General features: G+C 45.2%; 1 protein-coding gene across 1 annotated transcript in view; it reads left to right on the forward strand.

Moving 5' to 3' along the window:
* Positions 1-25,028, forward strand: part of LOC123999533 (membrane-associated phosphatidylinositol transfer protein 2-like) — a 100,172-nt gene that overhangs the window by 14,463 nt on the left and 60,681 nt on the right. Inside the window, 2 exon segments of the mRNA XM_046305415.1 lie at positions 18,119-18,217; positions 18,738-18,932. Coding sequence (XP_046161371.1) covers positions 18,855-18,932 — 78 coding nt within the window. The 5' untranslated portion in view covers positions 18,119-18,217; positions 18,738-18,854.

The raw sequence follows: 25,028 nt of genomic DNA on the forward strand, positions 1-25,028 counted from the left end.
TGTGAGAGACTGTGACTGTGACTGTGGCACTTGAATCAGTAAAGGATTTGGATCAGTAAAGGATTTAAATCAGTTTAGATCAGCAAACACACATATCCTATCCTATGAATACCATTACCACGTAACAAACATGGAGAGCAGGCAAGAGATTAACATTCACAGTGAAGAGAGGATGGATGAGAGGGAGAAAAAGGGAGAAGTGGGGTGAGAAAGAAAGAGGGAGAGAGAGGAATGAAGGAGTGCTGTAGCGTTGATTAACCAGTGGGCCGTCCCTCGGATTCGATGCATTATAACAACACCGACCAATCACATCACAGCCTCGTGCGTCTCCATGGTAACTGGGCTTCCTAGCTCCAGTTTAGGTGGAGACAAAGGGAGGAATGGAGAAAAAGTGGGTAGGTGAAAAGATGAAGAGCGAGCGAATCGATGTCTTCTGTTTTTTTTCTTTTTCTGATGGCTGTTTTCACACCAAGCACTCCCCTCACGCTGCCTTAGTCACCTCACAGCTGATGAGACCACAGACGAACACAACAACAACATCATAACCAGACTAAGGCCAGTCGTTGATGGTGATACTGTAGGGATGTCAGTGTGGCAGGCTTTCTGGTTGATGGGGCTGTCGAGAGCTGGGAGATGAGATGACCCTTCAGTCACTGTAGATTGGATCTGCTGGTTATGACAAGCTGTCTAAGTGCTGTCCTGCTTCTGAAAGGTAAAACGCATTGTTTTGAGAACGCTCTTCTATATCAACATTAGACCTGCTTTTGTTCTGGACTGTGTCAGTGTGTGTGTGTGTGTATATATGTTATTGTATATCTGATGCAGATGAAGGAGAGGATGCCTGTGTTGACTGTTGGTATGAAGCCCTGGAGTATAGCTGGTTTAGGGGAAACAGGTGGAGTGAGTGGAGTACTAGTCGTAGTGCGTAGCCATACACCATATTATCACATTCATTCTTCATCCTAGAACCTCGACTTGTGAAGCTAGACTTGGAGGCTGGATGTCGGCTTCAGGTTAGCTACTGTATTGTACATTTTACTGAACCTGAATTTGTTGAATCTGAATGTGTGCACTGTGCTCTGCAGTAGTTGTTATTGTTGATTCTGTTGTTATTGTTGATTCTGTTGATGATCCTGTTGTTGTTTATGCTGTTTATGCTGTTGTTGATCCTGTTGTTATTGTTGATTCTGTTGTTGATCCTGTTGTTGTTTATGCTGTTGTTGATCCTGTTGTTATTGTTGATTCTGTTGTTGTTGATCCTGTTGTTTATGCTGTTGTTGATCCTGCCACTGAAGCCTGTATTGATTGTACGCTGTTAAAAACAACATATTGATAAAAGCCTGGCATGTGTGTCTGTCTGTGTGTCTGCCTGTGTGTCTGCCTGCCTGCAGGGCTTCAGGAGGACAGCAGCCATGTGATTCGGTGGAATGGAGGCTTGTGATGGTAATCATAGAGACATCACTGGTCCCTACTGGACTGAATACCCTCCTTTAGATTCTTCATTTTTACCTTTGGATGTTTAGATTTTTTGACATTATATTATGGCAGTATGGTTCTGCACCCTGACTGTCATCCTAGCATGTGTCCACAGGATGGAATAATAGACTCAGAGTCTTGTGAAGTGGTGCTCTCACTACGGAAAAGCTATTCTAATAAGCTACAATAGACACATCGTCTGAGTAGAATGGATGGGAGGTGTCCGGTACATTTAGCTGATATAACTTGCCCCCGTGTGAAAGACAAACCCCCATTCAATCACATGTATTTATAAAGCCCTTTTTACATCACCCAATTTCGAAGTGCTATACAGAAACCCAGCCTAAAACCCCAAACAGCAAGCAATGCAGATGTAGAAGCAGGCCCCTAGGAAAGGTTTTATTGTTCAGACTGGCAGCAGCACTCTCAGCTGGACCAAGTAGTGGACATCCCCAAAGTAATCACCAGTCTGGAGCTCTGCCACCTCAGACCCCACGGGGGAGGGTCAAATACAGGGAGAGGACTGGGCAGCAGCACTCTCAGCTGGACCAAGTAGTGGACATCCCCAAAGTAATCACCAGTCTGGAGCTCTGCCACCTCAGACCCCACGGGGGGGGGGTCAAATACAGGGAGAGGACTGGACAGACAGTTGCTGAGGGAACCAGCTGACGACAAAGTCCCTCCGACATTGGTTGGAATAGAGGATGGAATGGAACTGGCCCGGAACACACCCTGACACAATACACACACACACACTGGCTGTGGTGTTAGATATAATTGATGTGGCCTGCTCCCTGCCAAGTTAGACCCTAGCAGTTGGAATGCGTTTGTCTCAAGCCTAAGTGCTCCAGCTAATTACTGCAGCCTGACTATAATACATCACAGCTTGGCTTTTCCTGCCTCTGGTCCAGTAATATCAAATCAAATTGTATTTGCCAGATGCGCTGAATACAACAGGTGTAGACCTTACTGTGAAATGCTTACTTACAAGCCCTTAACAAAATATTTAGTAAATAAACTAAAGTAAAATATAAATAAACAATAACGAGGCTTTATACAGGGGGGCATCAATGTGCAGGTGTACACGGTAGTCAACGTAGGGGTAAAGTGATAATTAACAGCAAGTAGCAGCAGTGTACAAACAGGGGGGGGGGGGAGGGGGGTGTAGCAGAGAAAACAGTCTATGACTTGGGTGACTGGATCTTTTACTTTTTTTGTGCCTTCCTGACACTGCAGAGTATAGCGGTCCTGGATGGCAGGAAGCTTGGCCCCAGTGATGTACTGGGCTGTACGCACTAGAGGTCAACCAATTATGATTTTTCAATGCCGAATTTGATTGGAGGACCAAAAAAAGCCGATACCGATTAAATCGGACAATTTTTTAAAAATGTATTCATTTATTTGTAATAATGACAATTAAAATAAAAGTATTCATTCAGTATTGTTCTATCAAATCAATTTAGCCTCAAATAAATAATGAAACATGTTCAATTTGGTTTAAATAATGTAAAAACAAAGTGTTGGAGAAGAAAGGAAAAGTGCAATATGTGCCATGTAAGAAAGCTAACGTTTCAGTTCCTTGCTCAGAACATGAGAACATATGAAAGCTGGGGGTTCCTTTTAACATGAGTCTTCAATATTCCCAGGTAAGAAGTTTTAGGTTATTATAGGAATTATAGGACTATTTCTCTATACCATTTGTATTTCATATACCTTTGACTATTGGATGTTCTTATAGGCACTTTAGTATTGCCAGTGTAACAGTATAGCTTCCCTCCCTCTCCTACCTGGGCTCGAACCAGGAACACATTGACAACAGCCACCCTCGAAGCATCGTTACCCACCGCTCTACAAAAGCCGCCGCCCTTGCAGAGCAAGGGGAACAACTACTTCAAGTCTCAGAGCGAGTGACATTTGAAACGCTATTAGCGCGCCCCCCCAATAACTAGTTATCCATTTCACATCGGTTACACCAGCCTAATCTCGGGAGTTGATAGGCGTGAAGTCATAAACAGCGCTGTGCTTCAAGCATTGCGAAGAGCTGCTTGCAAAGTGCTTTTGAATGAATGCGTACGAGCCTGCTGCTGCCTACCATCGCTCAGTCAGACTGCTATCAAATATAAAATCAGACTTAATCATAACATAACTCACAGAAATACAAACCTTAGGTCATTAATATGGTCAAATCCAGAAACTCACGAAAATAAAAAGTTTATTCTTTAAGTGAAATACGGAACCTTTCCGTATTGTATCTATCGTGTGGCATCCCTAAGTCTAAATATTCCCGTTACAGTGCACAACCTTCAATGTTATGTCATAATTACGTAAAGTTCTGGCAAATTAGTTCGCAACTGTCGCATATACCCTGACTCTGCGTGCGGTTCCGGTTGGAGCGAGTGGTCGCATCTGCACGTCGCTCCAACGGGTAGTATAACTTTTTCATTATATTTCATTATATCACAACGGTTTGATTTGTCTTATCTTAGCAATTTCTTCTCAGCTAGCTACATAGCCGTCTTTGTATCAAAGATAATTGCGTAATTATCGTATTTCGCCGTCCTAACGTAGTCTTCACTAGCCAGCTAGCTAACGTCCACTGATTAGCTGCACTGGAGAAACTGTTACACTCAACTGAACGACTTGATCAGTGTAGTGTTAGCTTGCTACATAGCTGTCTTTGCTGTCTTCGTATCATCGTATCATCGTATCCAAGATAATTGTGTTGTTTAGGTTTAGAGTGTGTAGTCTTAGAGTGATTATCTTAATTTACCGAGGTTAGCTAGCCAGCTATTTGTCGTCCTTAACGTAGGTGACTCTGCTAGCTAGCCAACAGCTAGCCAACGCTAGCCAACGTCTTCTGTATAGAACTCAACTACCCGGTCGCATTCACAGGTTGTATCACATTTTCACTTCATTTTCATTACAGTACAACGGTTTGATTTGTTTGATCGTAGCTAGCTACTTAGCTAGCTACATAGCCGTCTTTGTATCAAAGATAATTGTGTAGTCTAGAGCGATTTTCTAGGTTCGCTAGCCATCTATTGTCGTTCTTTTAACGCAACGTAACGTAAACAACACTGCTAGCTAGCCTGCTAGCCCCGAATAGCAACACTGCAGAAACTATTACACTCAACGGAACGACTTGATTAGTGTAGTGTCAACAACGCGCCCACTGCCAGCTGGCCTACTTCAGCAGTACTGTATCATTTTAATCATTTTAGTCAATAAGATTCTTGCTACGTAGCTTAACTTTCTGAACATTCGAGACGTGTAGTCCACTTGTCATTCCAATCTCCTTTGCATTAGCGTAGCCTCTTCTGTAGCCTGTCAACTATGTGTCGGTTTATCCCTGTTCTCTCCTCTCTGCACAGACCATACAAACGCTCCTCACCGCGTGGCCGCGGCCACCCTACTCTGGTGGTCCCAGCGCGCACGACCCACGTGGAGTTCCAGGTATCCGGTAGCCTCTGGAACTGCCAATCTGCGGTCAACAAGGCAGAGTTCATCTCAGCCCATGCCTCCCTCCAGTCCCTCGACTTCTTGGCCCTGACGGAAACATGGATCACCACAGACAACACTGCTACTCCTACTGCTCTCTCTTTGTCCGCCCACGTGTTCTCGCACACCCCGAGAGCGTCTGGTCAGCGGGGTGGTGGCACCGGGATCCTCATCTCTCCCAAGTGGTCATTCTCTCTTTCTCCCCTTACCCATCTGTCTATCGCCTCCTTTGAATTCCATGCTGTCACAGTTACTAGCCCTTTCAAGCTTAACATCCTTATCATTTATCGCCCTCCAGGTTCCCTCGGAGAGTTCATCAATGAGCTTGATGCCTTGATAAGCTCCTTTCCTGAGGACGGCTCACCTCTCACAGTTCTGGGCGACTTTAACCTCCCCACGTCTACCTTTGACTCTTTCCTCTCTGCCTCCTTCTTTCCACTCCTCTCCTCTTTTGACCTCACCCTCTCACCTTCCCCCCTACTCACAAGGCAGGCAATACGCTCGACCTCATCTTTACTAGATGCTGTTCTTCCACTAACCTCATTGCAACTCCCCTCCAAGTCTCCGACCACTGCCTTGTATCCTTTTCCCTCTCGCTCTCATCCAACACCTCCCACACTGCCCCTACTCGGATGGTATCGCGCCGTCCCAACCTTCGCTCTCTCTCCCCCGCTACTCTCTCCTCTTCCATCCTATCATCTCTTCCCTCCGCTCAAACCTTCTCCCACCTATCTCCTGATTCTGCCTCCTCAACCCTCCTCTCCTCCCTCTCTGCATCCCTTGACTCTCTATGTCCCCTATCCTCCAGGCCGGCTCGGTCCTCCCCTCCCGCTCCGTGGCTCGATGACTCATTGCGAGCTCACAGAACAGGGCTCCGGGCAGCCGAGCGGAAATGGAGGAAAACTCGCCTCCCTGCGGACCTGGCATCCTTTCACTCCCTCCTCTCTACATTTTCCTCCTCTGTCTCTGCTGCTAAAGCCACTTTCTACCACGCTAAATTCCAAGCTTCTGCCTCCAACCCTAGGAAGCTCTTTGCCACCTTCTCCTCCCTCCTGAATCCTCCGCCCCCTCCCCCCCCTCCTCCCTCTCTGCAGATGACTTCGTCAACCATTTTGAAAAGAAGGTCGACGACATCCGATCCTCGTTTGCTAAGTCAAACGACACCGCTGGTTCTGCTCACACTGCCCTACCCTGTGCTCTGACCTCTTTCTCCCCTCTCTCTCCAGATGAAATCTCGCGTCTTGTGACGGCCGGCCGCCCAACAACCTGCCCGCTCGACCCTATCCCCTCCTCTCTTCTCCAGACCATTTCCGGAGACCTTCTCCCTTACCTCACCTCGCTCATCAACTCATCCCTGACCGTTGGCTACGTCCCTTCCGTCTTCAAGAGAGCGAGAGTTGCACCCCTTCTGAAAAAACCTACACTCGATCCCTCCGATGTCAACAATTACAGACCAGTATCCCTTCTTTCTTTTCTCTCCAAAACTCTTGAACGTGCCGTCCTTGGCCAGCTCTCCCGCTATCTCTCTCTGAATGACCTTCTTGATCCAAATCAGTCAGGTTTCAAGACTAGTCACTCAACTGAGACTGCTCTCCTCTGTATCACGGAGGCGCTCCGCACTGCTAAAGCTAACTCTCTCTCCTCTGCTCTCATCCTTCTAGATCTATCGGCTGCCTTCGATACTGTGAACCATCAGATCCTCCTCTCCACCCTCTCCGAGTTGGGCATCTCCGGCGCGGCCCACGCTTGGATTGCGTCCTACCTGACAGGTCGCTCCTACCAGGTGGCGTGGCGAGAATCTGTCTCCTCACCACGCGCTCTCACCACTGGTGTCCCCAGGGCTCTGTTCTTGGCCCTCTCCTATTCTCGCTATACACCAAGTCACTTGGCTCTGTCATAACCTCACATGGTCTCTCTTATCATTGCTATGCAGACGACACACAATTAATCTTCTCCTTTCCTCCTTCTGATGACCAGGTGGCGAATCGCATCTCTGCATGTCTGGCAGACATATCAGTGTGGATGACGGATCACCACCTCAAGCTGAACCTCGGCAAGACGGAGCTGCTCTTCCTCCCGGGGAAGGACTGCCCGTTCCATGATCTCGCCATCACGGTTGACAACTCCATTGTGTCCTCCTCCCAGAGCGCCAAGAACCTTGGCGTGATCCTGGACAACACCCTGTCGTTCTCAACTAACATCAAGGCGGTGGCCCGTTCCTGTAGGTTCATGCTCTACAACATCCGCAGAGTACGACCCTGCCTCACACAGGAAGCGGCGCAGGTCCTAATCCAGGCACTTGTCATCTCCCGTCTGGATTACTGCAACTCGCTGTTGGCTGGGCTCCCTGCCTGTGCCATTAAACCCCTTCAACTCATCCAGAACGCCGCAGCCCGTCTGGTGTTCAACCTTCCCAAGTTCTCTCACGTCACCCCGCTCCTCCGTTCTCTCCACTGGCTTCCAGTTGAAGCTCGCATCCGCTACAAGACCATGGTGCTTGCCTACGGAGCTGTGAGGGGAACGGCACCTCAGTACCTCCAGGCTCTGATCAGGCCCTACACCCAAACAAGGGCACTGCGTTCATCCACCTCTGGCCTGCTCGCCTCCCTACCACTGAGGAAGTACAGCTCCCGCTCAGCCCAGTCAAAACTGTTCGCTGCCCTGGCCCCCCCAATGGTGGAACAAACTCCCTCACGACGCCAGGACAGCGGAGTCAATCACCACCTTCCGGAGACACCTGAAACCCCACCTCTTTAAGGAATACCTAGGATAGGTTAAGTAATCCCTCTCACCCCACCCCCCCCCTAAGTTTTAGATGCACTATTGTTAAGTGACTGTCCCACTGGATGTCATAAGGTGATTGCACCAATTTGTAAGTCGCTCTGGATAAGAGCGTCTGCTAAATGACTTAAATGTAATGTAAATGTTAAATGTAAATGCAATGAACGCAAGAGAAGTGACACAATTTACCTAGTTTAATATTGCCGGCTAACATTAAATTTCTTTAACTAAATATGCAGGTTTAAAGATATACTTCTGTGTATTGATTTTGAGAAAGGCATTAATGTTTATGGTTAGATACAGTCGTGTAACGATTATGCTTTTTTTGGCAAATGCGCTTTTGTTAAATCATCCCCCGTTTGGCGAAGTTGGCCGTCTTTGTTAGGAAGAACTAGTCTTCACAGTTTGCAATGAGCCAGGTGGCCCAAACTGCTGACTCTGTTACACAGAATGTAAGAGAAGTGACACAATTTCCCTAGTTAAAAGAATTTCATGTTAGCAGGCAATATTAACTAAATATGCAGGGTTAAAAATATATACTTGTGTATTGATTTTAAGAAAGGCGTTGTTTATGGTTTGGTACACATTGGTGCAACGACAGTGCTTTTTTTGCGAATGCACTTGTTAAATCCCCCGTTTGGCAAAGTAGGCTATGATTCAATGATAAATTAACAGGCACCGCATCGATTATATTCAACGCAGAACAAGCTAGGTAACTACACATGGTTGATATTACTAGTTTAACTGGTGATTATTTTTAGATTGTTTTTTTTATAAGATACATTTAATGCTAGCTAGCACCTTACCTTGGCTCCTTGCTGCACTCGCATAACAGGCAGTAAGCCTGCCACGCAATCTTCTCGCGGAGTGCATTGTAATGCACTCCGATTAAATCGGTCGACCTCTAGTACGCACTACCCTCTGTAGCACCTAACGATCAGATGCAGAGCAGTTTCCATACCAGGCAATACCATGCAACCGGTCAGGATGTTCGATCGTGTAGCTGTAGAACTGAGGATCTGGGGACCCATGCCAAATCTTTCCAGTCTTCTGAAGTGGGAAAGGTGTTGTTGTGCCCTCTTCATGACTGTCTTGGTGTTTTTGGACCATGATAGTTTGTTAGTGATGTGGACACCAAGGAACATGAAACTCTCGACCTGCTCCAATATAGCCCCATTGATGTTAATGGGGGCCTGTTCGGCCCACCTTTTCCTGTAGTCCATGATCAGCTCTTTTGTCTTGCTCACATTGAGGGAGAGGTTGTTGTCCTGGCACCACACTGCCAGGTCTGACCTCTCTATAGGCTCATCGTTGTCAGTGATCAGGCCCACCGCTGTTGTGTCATCAGCAAACTTAATGATCGTGTTGGAGTTTTGTTTAGGGTTGCAATTTTGGGGGAATATTCAGAGGTCGAAACTTTCCGTGGGAATTAACGGAAATATGCAAATTAATATTAATACCATTTAAATGTAGATGTTTTTTGTATGGGATATATTTACCATATCATATGGAGACAGAAACAAACATTTGACCTTATCATAAGTGGACATGATTGCAAATGATTAAATCCTTCCAATAGAAAATGTTAAAAACAAATTAGTTCCGAATTGAACTTTAAGTGCGTTGACTCTTCACACTGAACAACAAAAGAAAGGGAATATTGAATGATCCCCAGTGATCCATCGCATCTCCCAAAAACGTTTTCAACATACATCTGTAAAATGATGGTCTATAAACTAAAGCTTTGGTTGTCTTCCTCGCAGTCTTCCATGTCTTCTCCCTGGGCCTCAATGTCCACCTCTTGAACATCAGACTGAGGCCTCATTTTCACTATCACTTTCCAACCTTGAGGATGGCTCCTTGTCAGGCTCAGAAAGCCTCAAATTTGCCCGGTGGCCACCAATTTTTCAACTCTTGTATTGATCAGCCTGTTGCGTGCTTTGGTGTGTCTCCCCAAAAAAGGACCAGTTGCACTCTTACGAGCCTGATGGTGGAATTTGAAGGATGATGGAGGCAACAGTGAAAAGAGCCTCAGATCCACAAAGTCCATTTCCAACAGGTGGCTGATGAGATATGTTGGCACGACTGCCATATTGTATCTCCATCCCAAAGCCCTTGCTTGGAAGTGTATTTCACCAGACTGCCAAGAATCTTGCCCTCAAGGTGGCAGGATAGCCTAGTGGTTAGAGTGTTGGACTAGTAACCGAAAGGTTGCAAGTTCGAATCCCCGAGCTGACAAGGTACAAATCTGTCGTTCTGCCCCTGAACAGGCAGTTAAACCCACTGTTCCTAGGCAGTCATTGAAAATAAGAATTTGTTCTTAACTGACTTGCCTTTTACTGACTAGTAAAAAAGGTAAATTAAAAAATCCAGGCCAAGGTGACGAGACACTGTAGTGATGACACCATAGGCCTTGTTGGATCTTTGCACCAGACAGGATGCTCTTGCCAGCATACCTGGGGTCCAACATGTACCCTGGGGTGTGTATGGGCTTCAGGCAGAAGTCTTCACACTTTGATGTATTTCAGAACTGCAGTTTCCTCTACTTGAAGCAACAGTGAAGTGGGCAGGGCATTATGGATTTATTCTCTCAAGCAGAGTCTTAACATCAGACAGGATGGCATTGTCTCCCTCAATCCGTGCAATGGCTACTGCTATAGGTTTCAGAAGTTTCAGGCTGCTTCCCACTCTCAAAATACATCCAGGAGGATCCTCTTGATGGGGCTGCCCATATCGGCAGACTGTGATATGGCCATTTCTTGGAGAGACTCCTTCCCCTCCAGGAGGCTGTCAAACATGATGACAACACCACCCCAACGGGTGTTGCTGGGCAGCTTCAATGTGTTGCAGTGTGTCTATTGTCCCTTGTGTCTGTGCTCTTGTAGAATACTGGGTGAGGGTTGGAGATGTATTTAATTATTCCTTGCCCGCAAACCTTCGACCACCCATCAGAGATGATTGCAATACAGTCTTCTTTCTCTATGATTTTCTTCTTTCTCTATGATTTGCTTAACCTTCACTTGAACTCCGTTGAATTTTGCAAATGAGTAGGTAAAGCAAGTCTGTTCGGAGGGGTGTATGCTGGGTGAAGAACATTCAGAAATCTCTTCCAATACACATTGCCTGTGAGCATGAGATGAACCAGTTTAATTCTGACTACGTTCCTCCATTGGGTCAAAAAAAACTTCTGGTCCAGCAGGACCATGAGCTGTTGCTATTGATAAGGTGTCCGATTCATCATTTTCACCTCAAATAGGAGAGAGACTTTGGTCAGAGGTTTAACCTTTATTGTTGTGAGTGCTGAGGGAACTTTATGCACTTGGCCAGATGATTCTGCATCTTTGTTGCATTCTTCACATATGATTTGGCACAGTATTTGCAAATGTACACAGCTTTTCCTTCTACATTAGCTGCAGTGAAATGTCTCCACACATCAGATAGTGCCCATGGCATTTTCCTGTAAAGATTAGAAAAGAGTAAAAAAAAACACATCCAATTCCATGTACAGATAAATAGTTAAGCAGTTAGATTAAACAACTCCTTCGTAAGATAAATGTTTTCAAATGGAACATGTATGTAAACAGGTGAATTAACACTCCTCAGTTAGCAGGCTCAAGCAATCAAAAACCCACATGGTTGCAAAAACTAACTAGCAGACAATGTTAACAAGTTAGAAATGATTTAACACACTTTTCCGTAGGCTACCATACAAAAAAATTGTGTCATAATATATATTCACCCCAACCAGTGGCAGGTAGCCTAGTGGTTAGAGCATTGGGTCAGTAATTGAGAGGCAGGAGGCTCGAATCCCTGAGCTAACAAGGTAAAAATCTGTTGTTCTGCCCCTGAACAAGTCTGTTAAACCACTGTTCCTAGTAAACAATACTTTTTTAAATATTTTTTTTTACCCCTTTTTCGTGGTATCCAATTACCATCTTGTCTCATCGCTACAACTACGGGAGAGACGAAGGTTGAAAGTCATGCGTCCTCCGATACACAACAAACAAGCCGCACTGCTTCTTAACACAGTGCGCATCCAACCCGGAAGCCAGCCGCACCAATGCGCCGGAGGAAACACTGTGCACCTGGCCACCTTGGCTAGCACACACTGCGCCCAGCCCGCCACAGGAGTCACTGGTGCGCGATGAGACAAGGACACCCCTACCGACCAAGCCCTCCCTAACCCAGGCGACGCTAGGCCAATTGTGCGTCGCCCCACGGACCTCCCGTTCGCGGCCGGTTACGGCCGACAGAGCCTGGGCGCGAAACCAGGGACTCTGATGGCACAGCTGGCGCTGCAGTACAGCGCCCTTAACCACTACGCCACCCGGGAGGCCCCTCAAGACTTTGTTTTTAACTGACTTGCCTAAAGGTTAAATAAAAAATACAAATTTGTAATAAAAACTTACCAGAAATCATGTAGTCCTTGGCTCAGACAGTGTAGTAGTGTGGGCTCAATAGCATCTCCATTAGTGTGCAAGATCTTGAGAATCAGCTGTACATGTGATGGAAGAATGCACTGTGCATGTAGAGGGTTGCAATTCCATTGGTTTGGGGATAATTTAACCAAAACATGCCACAAGACCTAGAATTTAATTATGTGTATCCCACAAAAAAAGGTTCACTGTTATAAGCCAATAAGCCTTTTAGAAGTATTTTGATGAATTTAAACAAAATTCCCAGGCTTAACTTCCCATAAAACAGTTTGGGAAAAGTTCCGGACATTTACCGGAAAGTTTCTGACCCTTTGCAATCCAAGTCGTGTTTGCCACACAGTCGTGGGTGAACACCCCTGAAGGGCCCCCATGTTGAGGATCAGTATGGCAGATGTGTTGTTGCCTACCCTTACCACCTGGGGCGGCCCGTCAGGAAGTCCAGGATCCAGTTGCAGAGGGAGGTGTTAAGTCACGGGTTCCTTAGCTTAGTGATGAGTTTTGTGGGCACTAGGATGTTGAACATTGAGCAGTAGTCAATTAACTACATTCTCACATAGGTGTTCCTTTTGTCCAGGTTGGAAAAGGCAGTGTTGAGATCGATTGAGATTGTGTCATCTGTGGATCTGTTGGGGCAGCTTTGTGAATGTTAACCTGTTTAAAGGTCTTGCTCACATCGGCTATGGAGAGCGTGATCACACAACACAGTCATCCAGAACAGCTGGTGCTCTCATGCATGCTTCAGTGTTGCTTGCCTCGAAGCGAGCATAAAAAGGCATTTAGCTCGTCTGGTAGGCTCCTGTCCCTGGGCAGCTCACAGTTGGGTTTCCCTTTGTAGTCCGTAATAGTTGGCAAGCCCTGCCACATCTGACAAGCATCAGAGCCGGTGTAGTAGGATTCAATCTTAGTCCTGTATTGATGCTTTTCCTGTTTAATGGTTCGTCTGAGGGCATAGCAGGATTTCTTATAAGCGTCCAGATTAGTGTCCTCTCTTTGAAAGTGGCAGCTCTAGCCTTTAGCACACTGTGAATTTTGCCTGTAATCCATGGCTTCTGGTTGTGATATGTACGTACAGTCACTGTGGGAACGACGTCGTAAATGCACTTATTGATGAAGCTGGTGACTGAGGTGGTATGCCATTGGATAAATCCTGGAACATATTCCAGTCTGTGCTAGCAAAACAGTCCTGTGGCGTAGCATCCGCATCATCTGACCACTTCCCTATTGCGCATGTCATTGGTACTTTCTGCTTTAGTTTTTGCTTGTAAGCAGGAATCGGGAGGATAGAATTATGGTCAGGTTTGCCAAAAGGAGGGCGAGCTTTCTGTGTGTGAAGATAAGGTGGTCTAGAGTTTTTTTCCCCTGTGGTTGCACGTGTGACATGTTGGTAGAAATGAGGTAAAACAGATTTAAGTTTGCCTGCATTAAAGTCCCCGGCCACTAGGAGCGCCGCTTCTGGATGAGCATTTTCTTGTTTGCTTACCGCCTTATACAGCTCATTGAGTGCAGTCTTAGTGCCAGCATCGGTTTGTGGTTTTAAATAGACAGCTACAAATAATAGACGAGAACTCTTGGAAAAGGCTAGTGATAGTGTGGTCTAAATCAAATCAAATTTTATTTGTCACATACACATGGTTAGCAGATGTTAATACGAGTGTAGCGAAATGCTTGTGCTTCTAGTTCCGACAATGCAGTAATAACCAACAAGTAATCTAACTAACAATTCCAAAACTACTGTCTTATACACAGTGTAAGGGGATAAAGAATATGTACATAAGGATATATGAATGAGTGATGGTACAGGGCAGCATACAGTAGATGGTATCGAGTACAGTATATACATATGAGATGAGTATGTAGACAAAGTAAACAAAGTGGCATAGTTAAAGTGGCTAGTGATACATGTATTACATAAGGATGCAGTCGATGATATAGAGTACAGTATATACGTAAGCATATGAGATGAATAATGTAGGGTAAGTAACATTATATAAGGTAGCATTGTTTAAAGTGGCTAGTGATATATTTACATCATTTCCCATCAATTCCCATTATTAAAGTGGCTGGAGTTGGGTCAGTGTCAATGTCAGTGTGTTGGCAGCAGCCACTCAATGTTAGTGGTGGCTGTTTAACAGTCTGATGGCCTTGAGATAGAAGCTGTTTTTCAGTCTCTCGGTCCCAGCTTTGATGCACCTGTACTGACCTCGCCTTCTGGATGATAGCGGGGTGAACAGGCAGTGGCTCGGGTGGTTGATGTCCTTGATGATCTTTATGGCCTTCCTGTAACATCGGGTGGTGTAGGTGTCCTAGAGGGCAGGTAGTTTGCCCCCGGTGATGCGTTGTGCAGACCTCACTACCCTCTGGTGAGCCTTACGGTTGAGCGGCGCAGTTGCCGTACCAGGCGGTGATAGACTCCCTAAATTTATCAGCATATCGATTGCGCAACCAGGTGGTAAAACCTTGGATCACTGTTACTCTAACTTCCGCGACGCATATAAGGCCCTGCCCCGCCCCCCTTTCGGAAAAGCTGACCACGACTCCATTTTGTTGATCCCTGCCTACAGACAGAAACTTAAACAAGAGGCTCCCACGCTGAGGTCTGTCCAACGCTGGTCCGACCAAGCTGACTCCACACTCCAAGACTGCTTCCATCACGTGGACTGGGACATGTTTCGTATTGCGTCAGATAACAATATTGACGAATACGCTGATTCGGTGTGCGAGTTCATTAGAACGTGCGTTGAAGATGTCGTTCCCATAGCAACGATAAAAACATTCCCTAACCAGAAACCGTGGATTGATGGCAGCATTCGAGTGAAACTGAAAGAGCGAACCATTGCTTTTAATCAGGGCAAGGTGTCTGGTAACATGACTACAAACAGTGCAGCTATTCCCTCCGCAAGGCTATCAAGCAAGCTAAGCGTCAGTACAGAGACAAAGTAGAATCTCAATTCAACGGCTCAGACACAAGAGGCATGTGGCAGGGTCTACAGTCAATCACGGACTACAAGAAGAAACCCAGCCCAGTCACGGACCAGGATGTCTTGCTCCCAGGCAGACTAAATAACTTTTTGCCCGCTTTGAGGACAATATAGTGCCACTGACACGGCCTGCAACGAAAACATGCGGTCTCTCTTTCACTGCAGCCGAGGTGAGTAAGACATTTAAACGTGTTAACCCTCGCAAGGCTGCAGGCCCAGACGGCATCCCCAGCCGCGCCCTCAGAGCATGCGCAGACCAGCTGGCCGGTGTGTTTACGGACATATTCAATCAATCCCTATACCAGTCTGCTGTTCCCACATGCTTCAAGAGGGCCACCATTGTTCCTGTTCCCAAGAAAGCTAAGGTAACTGAGCTAAACGACTACCGCCCCGTAGCACTCACTTCCGTCATCATGAAGTGCTTTGAGAGACTAGTCAAGGACCATATCACCTCCACCCTACCTGACACCCTAGACCCACTCCAATTTGCTTACCGCCCAAATAGGTCCACAGACAATGCAATCTCAACCACACTGCACACTGCCCTAACCCATCTGGACAAGAGGAATACCTATGTGAGAATGCTGTTCATCGACTACAGCTCGGCATTCAACACCATAATACCCTCCAAGCTCGTCATCAAGCTCGAGACCCTGGGTCTCGACCCCGCCCTGTGCAACTGGGTACTGGACTTCCTGACGGGCCGCCCCCAGGTGGTGAGGGTAGGCAACATCTCCACCCCGCTGATCCTCAACACTGGGGCCCCACAAGGGTGCGTTCTGAGCCCTCTCCTGTACTCCCTGTTCACCCACGACTGCGTGGCCACGCACGCCTCCAACTCAATCATCAAGTTTGCGGACGACACAACAGTGGTAGGCTTGATTACCAACAACGACGAGACGGCCTACAGGGAGGAGGTGAGGGCCCTCGGAGTGTGGTGTCAGGAAAATAACCTCACACTCAACGTCAACAAAACTAAGGAGATGATTGTGGACTTCAGGAAACAGCAGAGGGAACACACCTATCCACATCGATGGAACAGTAGTGGAGAGGGTAGCAAGTTTTAAGTTCCTCGGCATACACATCACAGACAAACTGAATTGGTCCACTCACACAGACAGCGTCGTGAAGAAGGCGCAGCAGCGCCTCTTCAACCTCAGGAGGCTGAAGAAATTTGGCTTGTCACCAAAAGCACTCACAAACTTAGGGAGTCTACAGCTTATCTTGACGTACTCTACCTCAGGCGAACAATACCTTGACTTTTTAAATATTAGACATCATGCACCAGCTGTTATTGACAAAATATAATAGTGTGCGTGTGTGTGAAGCTGTGCGTTTGTGAGTGTGTGTGTTATCAAATTTAACCTACGTTAGAGCAGCTGCTCTCATAATGAACTGTAATAAGAATCATTTTAAACCAATGACGTATCACATTGTTGGGCCGTGGAATCGTTTTAAGCCAATGACATGAAACAATCATGGGGAGGGGCGAATTCTGTTAAGCTAACGACAATAGCTGATGCCTTCTTTGGACGGCAATCATTTTAAGCCATTGACATACTTTCACATTCTTAGCATCCAGAATGCTCTATACACCCAGTCTTATCCCGTTTAACTCTACTCCTTTCGCTCTCTCCCTATCTCTAGTTCTATACCTCTCTCCCTATCTCTATCTCTCTCTCTGTCTGGGTCCTCCCTTACATGCTCTCCCCCTCAGGCAGCCTTCCACCCCCTCTCTCCCATCTCTCCCTCTTTTCTCACACACAAATAAAACCAAGTTCTTAGGGTAGTGGAGAAAAGCATTGGCACGCTGTTGTGGACAATATGAATGTAACGGAACTGTTACTGTTACTACTCCTCAAGAGCAAATCTCACCTAGGACAGTGATTTGACCCCAAGACATAATCCTAGAGGATTATGGGTGATTAGGTCTCCTGGTGGCCCCTAACGGAGTAAACACAGTCTGCTAGACCAACACTGGTTGCAGCTCCTACCAAAGGTCGCCGTGTTGAATAACCAAGCCGGCAAGATTCAAAATCTGTTGATATGCCCCTGAGCAACACACTTAATCCTAACTTGCTCCAGGGGCACCGTGCTACTATGGCTGACCCTGTAAAACAACACTGCACCTATATGGTGTCCAACAATAAAAAATATGCAGTATATACTTAATGTAAACGTAGTAAACCTTACGCACACACACTCCGTCTCTCTATCCATCAGGGTAGCGTCACAGCTGAGCTGCCGATGTCATCAACAGCAGCATGGCAGTGTCTGTCATCAATTGTTTGTAGCGTGAAATACTGACTTGGGAGAGAGGGGAGAGTTGGGGGAAGGAGATAGAAATATTTTATTTTGTATTGTTTTTAGATAATATTTGTATTGTGGCTGTAGTCCCTGGGCAGCACTTACCTGCCCAGGGACTACAGGTGCAAATAAACTTTTGGGTAACCCTGACACATTTACATGGATGTTGCATTACTGTAATATTAATGTTGATTAATGTGCACTGTCCCTGTAAAATAAAAATAAGACAGAGTTGTGTGATGCTGCGTATTTAATCCCTCTTACACTAAGCTCCCTCAGTCATGTGACGTACTAAACTCGTCCCTGTGAGAGTGTCTGTGTGTGTTGTCATGCTGCCTTAATCGCTTGATCAGACTTGTACTGTCTACTGGAGGAAACATTGTTTGGACTTTGTTTTGGCATTATTTTGATTTGACTGGTTGGATGTTGACTGGATGTTTCTGCTTGATGCCTGGGACTTGGCGATGGTGGAATCACGTTGTTTAGCAGACTGACATTACATATACAGCGAATAGGGACTTTGACTATTGGGATTTAGTTTGGACGTTACTGGAACGTTTGATGTACCTGGATATAGCGTGGAATAACTTGTAATAAATCAGATATTAAATGTAAGTAAAGGTTTTGATATGTCTGGTGCAGGGCTGAACGTTGACTGACATACACACAGGATTTGGAGAAGAAGTGTTGTCTTCGTTAGAGCGTTGGACTAGGAACCAAAAGTTTGCCTGAGCTGACAAGGTAAAAACCTGTTGTTCTGCCCCTGAACAAGGCAATGTCTTTTCCGAAGCAGTCATTGAAATTAAGAATTTGTTCTGACTTGCCAAGTTAAGTAAAATATGTAATTCAGTTTTGTATTCACTTCAGATGTAAGTCTCTTGTCAAGATTAGCAGTAGTTTTTTAAACATTTTATTCATTTAGCAGATGTTCTTATCCAGAGAGACTTACTGTTAGTGCATTCATCTTAAGGTAGCTAGGTGGGACAGCTACATATCACAGGCATAGGGAATACACTTTCCCCAATAATGTAGCTATCAGCAAAGTCAGATCTTTAAAGGGGGTAGTCAAGAGCAAGTGTTGGTTCAGGGAAGTTTTTTTTTGTAGTCTTCATAGTCTTACCCTTGCATACGTGTGTCATCACACAGACATCTTCTAAGACTGTTCTCACCACATTTACTTGACCCAATCAAGTATTACATGATACGAGTTTCCTCTCACCCAGTGTTAACTCAGGTATGTGTCTCTTCTGTTCACCTACAGGTCTGAACCGTAATGTGTTCCATCCCGGCTGTTTGATGATGCTGCTGCTGCTTGGGTAGAGCGGCTCGTTGAGACGACCCTCTGGCCCCCCCTGTGCCACCCCACCACCTAGCTACCATGCTGATCAAGGAGTATCGGATCCCCATGCCTATGAGCGTGGAAGAGTACCGCATCGCCCAGCTCTACATGATCCAGGTGGGTGGCTACTGGCTAGCATACATACTGAAATACAACACGCAGCAGGCAGAATACATTACCTAGCATAGCATGGCTAACACGCAGCAGGCAGAATACATTACCTAGCATAGCATGGCTAACACGCAGCAGGCAGAATACATTACCTAGCATAGCATGGCTAACACGCAGCATGCAATACAACATATGAAGAGTTTATTTCCAAAACACTGGTGAATATCCACACATTTTTCACATTTGTGTCTTTTCAGAAATGATTGCTTATGAGCACCTTCGTGTGTGTAAAATATATCTATTCAGATTTTTAAGTAACAGATTTTAGATGTAAAAAAACAAAACATTTTCATACACAAAAACACTATATATCCATTGTTTGGCTGGAATGAAATGTTGGTATCTTGTATATTTGACTGTGACATGTGATCCTCTCACCTAGCCATCTTAAGATGAATGCACTTACTGTAAGTTTCTCTAGGTAAGAGCATCTGCTAAATGACTAAAATGTCAAATATAAAAGTTTCACATACAGATCTCAAATTAATGTATTTAATTACAAAATCATATATATTACAATTCAAAAGTTGACACCCCTACTCATTCCAGGGTTTCTTTATTTTTACTATTTTCTACATTGTAGAATAATAATGAAGACATCAAAAACAGGAAATAACACATTGAATCATATAACCAAAAAAGTGTTAAATCAAAATATATTTTATATTTGAGATTCTTCAAAGTAGCCACCCTTTTTCTTGATGACAGCTTTGCACACTTAGCATTCTCTCAACTAGCTTCATGTGGTAGTCACCTACAATGCATTTAAATTATTAACAGGTGTGCCTTGTTAAAAGTTCATTTGTGGAATTTTTTTCCTTCTTTATGCGTTTGAGAAAATCAGATGTGTTGTGACAAGTTAGGGGTGGTATACAGAAGATAACCCTATTTTGTAAAAGACCAAGTCCATATTATGGTTAGAACAGCTTCACTTAAGACATGACAATCAGTCAATCTGGAAAATGTCAATAACTTTGAAAGTTTCAAAGTGCAGTCGCATAAACCACCAAGCGCTATGATGAAACTGTCTCTCATGAGGACCACCACAGGAAAGGAAAACCCAGAGTTAACTCTGCTGCAGATGATAACTTCAGAATAGTTAACTGCACCTCAGATTGCAGCCCAAATGAATGCTTCTGACTGGGCGAATCAGGCCTTCATGGTCAAATGTCTGCAAAGAAACCATTACTAAAGGACACCAATAAGAATAAGAGACTTGCTTGGGCCAAACATGAGCAATGGGCATTAAACCAGTGTCCTTTGGTCTGATGAGTCCAAATGTGAGATTTTTGGTTCCAACAGCTGTGTCTTTGTGAGGCGCAGAGTAGGTGAACGGATTATTTCTGCATGTGTGGTTTCCACCGTGAAGCATGGAGGAGGAAGTGTGATGGTGTGGGGGTGCTTTGCTGGTGACAGTGATTTATTCAGAATTCAAGGCACACTTAACCAGCATGGCTACCACCGCATTCTGCAACACCACAACATCCCATCTGGTTTGCGCTTAGTGGGACTATCATTTGTTTTTCAACAGGACAATGACCCAAAACACACCTCCAGCCTGTGTAAGGGCTATTTGAACAAGGAGAGTGATGGACTGCAGCATCAGATGACCTGGCCACCCTAGTCACGTGACCTCAACCCAATTGAGATTGTTTGGACCGCAGACTGAAGGAAACACAGCCAACAAGTGCTCAGCATATGTGGGAATTTCTTGAAGACTATTGGAAAAGCATTCCTTATGATGGAGAGAATGCCAAGAGTGTGCAAAGCTGTCATTGAGGCAAAGCGTAGCTACTTTGAAGAATCTAAAATATATTTTGATTTGTTTAACACTTTTTTGGTTACTACATGATCCCATGTGTTATTTCATAGTTTTGATGTCTTCACTATTATTCTACAATGTAGAAAATAGTAAAAATAAAGAGAAACCCTTGAATGAGTAAGTGTCCAAACTTTACTGGTACGGTATACACAATTAAATATTATTGGCACAAATGTCTCATTTGTAGAGTTCTTTGTTAAAAATTGAGTTATTAGTTACATTTGACTCTGTAAAACCTAGCAATACTTTGTATTCCTCTGAGAGTTAAGTGGATATATAGCATTTTGCAAAAAAAATATATGATTTATCTCTCTGAACAAATACATGTCTGTCATTGAACAACCCCATGCCATGATTAGATAGTGAAAAAACACATCTGTAACAGGATTCTTCCGTCGAAGGAGAGGAGGACCAAAATGCAGCGTGGTTGAAATTCATTTTTGTTTTTTTAATAAGAAAACTATACATGAATAAACTACAAAAACAACAACCGTGTGAACCCGAAACAGTCCCGTGTGGAACAAACACTGACACAGGAGACAATCACCCACAAAACCCAACACCAAACAGGCTACCTAAATATGGTTCCCAATCAGAGACAATGACGAACACCTGTCTCTGATTGAGAACCATATCAGGCCAAACACAGAAACAGACAAACTAGACACACAACATAGAATGCCCACTCAGATCACACCCTGACCAAATAAAACATAGAAACATACAAAGCAAACTATGGTCAGGGTGTGACAACACCAATCTCTTTCCTCATTTTTTTTAACAGTGAAAGCTAATTTACCAACATTTCTGAAAATTGATTTATTTTGAAATAAAACTCTTCATATTGCACACAGTGCATCACGTAGCATATATGGGATATAACATCATCCTAAAACAGTGGTCTAGGTCAGAGTCAGCAAATTGTACCCGTGACCCAAGAGCCCTACTGACCCTGCATTATAGGTGGTGAGTTGAGCTGTGTGTGTGTTTGTGCGTTCTTGCTTGTTTTTGTGTATGTGTGTGTGTGTGTGTGTGTGTGTGTGTGTGTGTGTGTGTGTGTGTGTGTGTGTGTGTGTGTGTGTGTGTGTGTGTGTGTGTGTGTGTGTGTGTGTGTGTGTGTGTGTGTGTGTGTGTGTGTGTGTGTGTGTGTGTGTGTGTGTAACATGGTGTCAGGTTGAGTTCGTGTCTTATAGTTCAGGTCACTAGGTTAATGTGAGCTGTCTCAGGCCAGCTGACTCTCCATATGCTTATGGACCATGTTTTATTGAGACTAAACACACACAAATAAAACCAAATTCTGGGTGTAGTGGAGAAAAGCATTGGCACGCTGTTGTTGTGGACAATATGAATGTAACGGAACTCTGTTACTGTTACTACTCCTCAAGAGCAAATCTCACCTAGGACAGTGATTTGACCCCAAGACATAATCCTAGAGGATTATGGGTGATTAGGTCACCTGGTGACCCCTAATGGAAGTAAACACAGTCTGCTAGACCAACACTGGATGCAGCTCCTACCAAAAGGTCGCCGTGTTGAATAACCAAGCCGGCAAGTTTCAAAATCTGTTGATATGCCCCTGAGCAACACACTTAATCCTAACTTGCTCCAGGGGCACCGTGCTACTATGGCTGACCCTGTAAAACAACACTGCACCTATCTGGTGTCTGTGACAATAAAAAACATACAGTATATACTTTGTTAATGTAAACGTAGTAAACCTTACACACTCCGTCTCTCTATCCATCAGGGTAGCGTCACAGCTGAGCTGCCGATGTCATCAACAGCAGCATGGCAGTGTCTGTCATCAATTGTTTGTAGTGAGAAATACTGACTTGGGAGAGAGGGGAGAGTTGGGGGAAGGAGATGGAGAGGGGAGCAGATAGAGAGGGAGGAGGAATATTGGGGGAGTAGGTAGAGAGGGAGGAGGATGGGGGAGCAGGTTGAGAGGGAGGAGGATGGGGGAGCAGGTAGAGAGGTAGGAGGATGGGGGAGTAGGTAGAGAGGGAGGAGGAGGATTGGGGGAGCAGGTAGAGAGGGAGGATGGGGGAGCAGGTAGAGAGAGAGGAGGGTTGGGGGAGCAGATAGAGAGGGAGGAGGAGGATTGGGGGAGCAGGTAGAGAGGGAGGAGGGTTGGGGGAGTAGGTAGAGAGGGAAGAGGATTAGGGGAGCAGGTAGAGAGGGAGGAGGGTTGGGGGAGCAGATAGAGAGGGAGGAGGGTTGGCGGAAGACAATCAGAAAGAGAGACTGGCAGAGAGACAGAGAAAGATACTGATGGAAAGTGACACACGGAGGAAGAGAGAGACAGAGGAAGGCATTGAGATGGAGGGAAACGGAGAATGAGGAGAAGTCACGATGATACAGTCAGTGTTTCCATGACAACGCTATGCTGCTGATTTTGTTATCCTTTCGATTGGATAGGGTGTCTTCCTGTGTGTATGCTATACTGAAACGTCATAACACCAAATTAGAGACAAAACACTGGGAGAAAAGCTTGGACAAATGATGCAGCTGGATGGAGAGCCACCTCATGCTGATCCTATTCAGTATGTCTATGTGAAAGACTTCATATATATGTATATATATGTATATATGTATATATGTATATATATATGTATATATATATATATATATATATATATATATATATATATATATATATATATATATATATATATATATATATATATATATATATATGTATATATATATATATATATATATATATATATATATATATATATATATATATATATATATATATATATATATATATATATATATATATATATATATATATATATATATATATATATATATATATATATATATATACATGTGTATATATATATATATATATATATATATGCCATTTAGCAGACGCTTTTATCCAAAGCGACTTACAGTCATGTGTGCATACATTCTACGTATACTTCATATACGTACATATTCATACATTACTACTACTTATTGGTCACATACTAGGCCCAAACAGCCCTGGTTTCCTTGGGATGAAGTAGGCTGGAAGAGGCTGGAAGAGACTCTGCAGGGTAAACCTTGATAACCAGAGTTTTTGCTGTGTGTGTGTGTATGTTTTTGTGTCGGTGTGTGTGTGTTTGCTAACCTTAGCGTATCATATAAATGATTCAGGCCAATAGATTAGTATTTCTGTGACGCTCTGAGTCTCTGCTGCCCTCTCAGCTCCCAGCCCTACATCAGACCTCAGCCCTCTCAGCTTCCAGCCCTACATCAGACCTCTCAGCTCCCAGCCCTACATCAGACCTCAGACCTCTCAGCTTCCAGCCCTACATCAGACCTCAGACCTCTCAGCTTCCAGCCCTACATCAGACATCAGACCTCTCAGTTCCCAGCCCTACATCAGACATCAGACATCAGACCTCTCAGCTCCCAGCCCTACATCAGGCCTCTGCCCTCTCAGCTTCCAGTCCTACATCAGACCTCAGACCTCTCAGCTTCCAGCCCTACATCAGACCTCAGACCTCTCAGCTCCCAGCCCAACATCAGACCTCAGACCTCTCAGCTTCCAGCCCTACATCAGACCTCAGACCTCTCAGCTTCCAGCCCTACATCAGACCTCAGACCTCTCAGCTTCCAGCCCTACATCAGGCCTCAGCCCTCTCAGCTCCCAGCTCCCAGCTCTACATCAGACCTCAGACCTCTCAGCTTCCAGCCCTACATCAGACCTCAGACCTCTCAGCTTCCAGCCCTACAACAGACCTCAGACCTCTCAGCTTCCAGCCCTACAACAGACCTCAGACCTCTCAGCTCCCAGCCCTACATCAGGCCTCAGACCTCTCAGCTTCCAGCCCTACATCAGGCCTCAGCCCTCTCAGCTCCCAGCCCTACATCAGACCTCAGACCTCTCAGCTTCCAGCCCTACAACAGACCTCAGACCTCTCAGCTTCCAGCTCTACAACAGACCTCAGACCTCTCAGCTTCCAGTCCTACATCAGACCTCTCAGCTCCCAGCCCAACATCAGACCTCTCAGCTCCCAGCCCAACATCAGACCTCAGACCTCTCAGCTCCCAGCCCAACATCAGACCTCAGACCACTCAGCTCCCAGCCCAACATCAGACCTCAGACCTCTCAGCTCCCAGCCCAACATCAGACCTCAGACCTCTCAGCTCCCAGCCCAACATCAGACCTCAGACCACTCAGCTCCCAGCCCAACATCAGACCTCAGACCTCTCAGCTCCCAGCC

This window comes from Oncorhynchus gorbuscha, linkage group LG16, assembly GCF_021184085.1.
Source record: "Oncorhynchus gorbuscha isolate QuinsamMale2020 ecotype Even-year linkage group LG16, OgorEven_v1.0, whole genome shotgun sequence".
Lineage (NCBI taxonomy): Eukaryota > Metazoa > Chordata > Actinopteri > Salmoniformes > Salmonidae > Oncorhynchus > Oncorhynchus gorbuscha.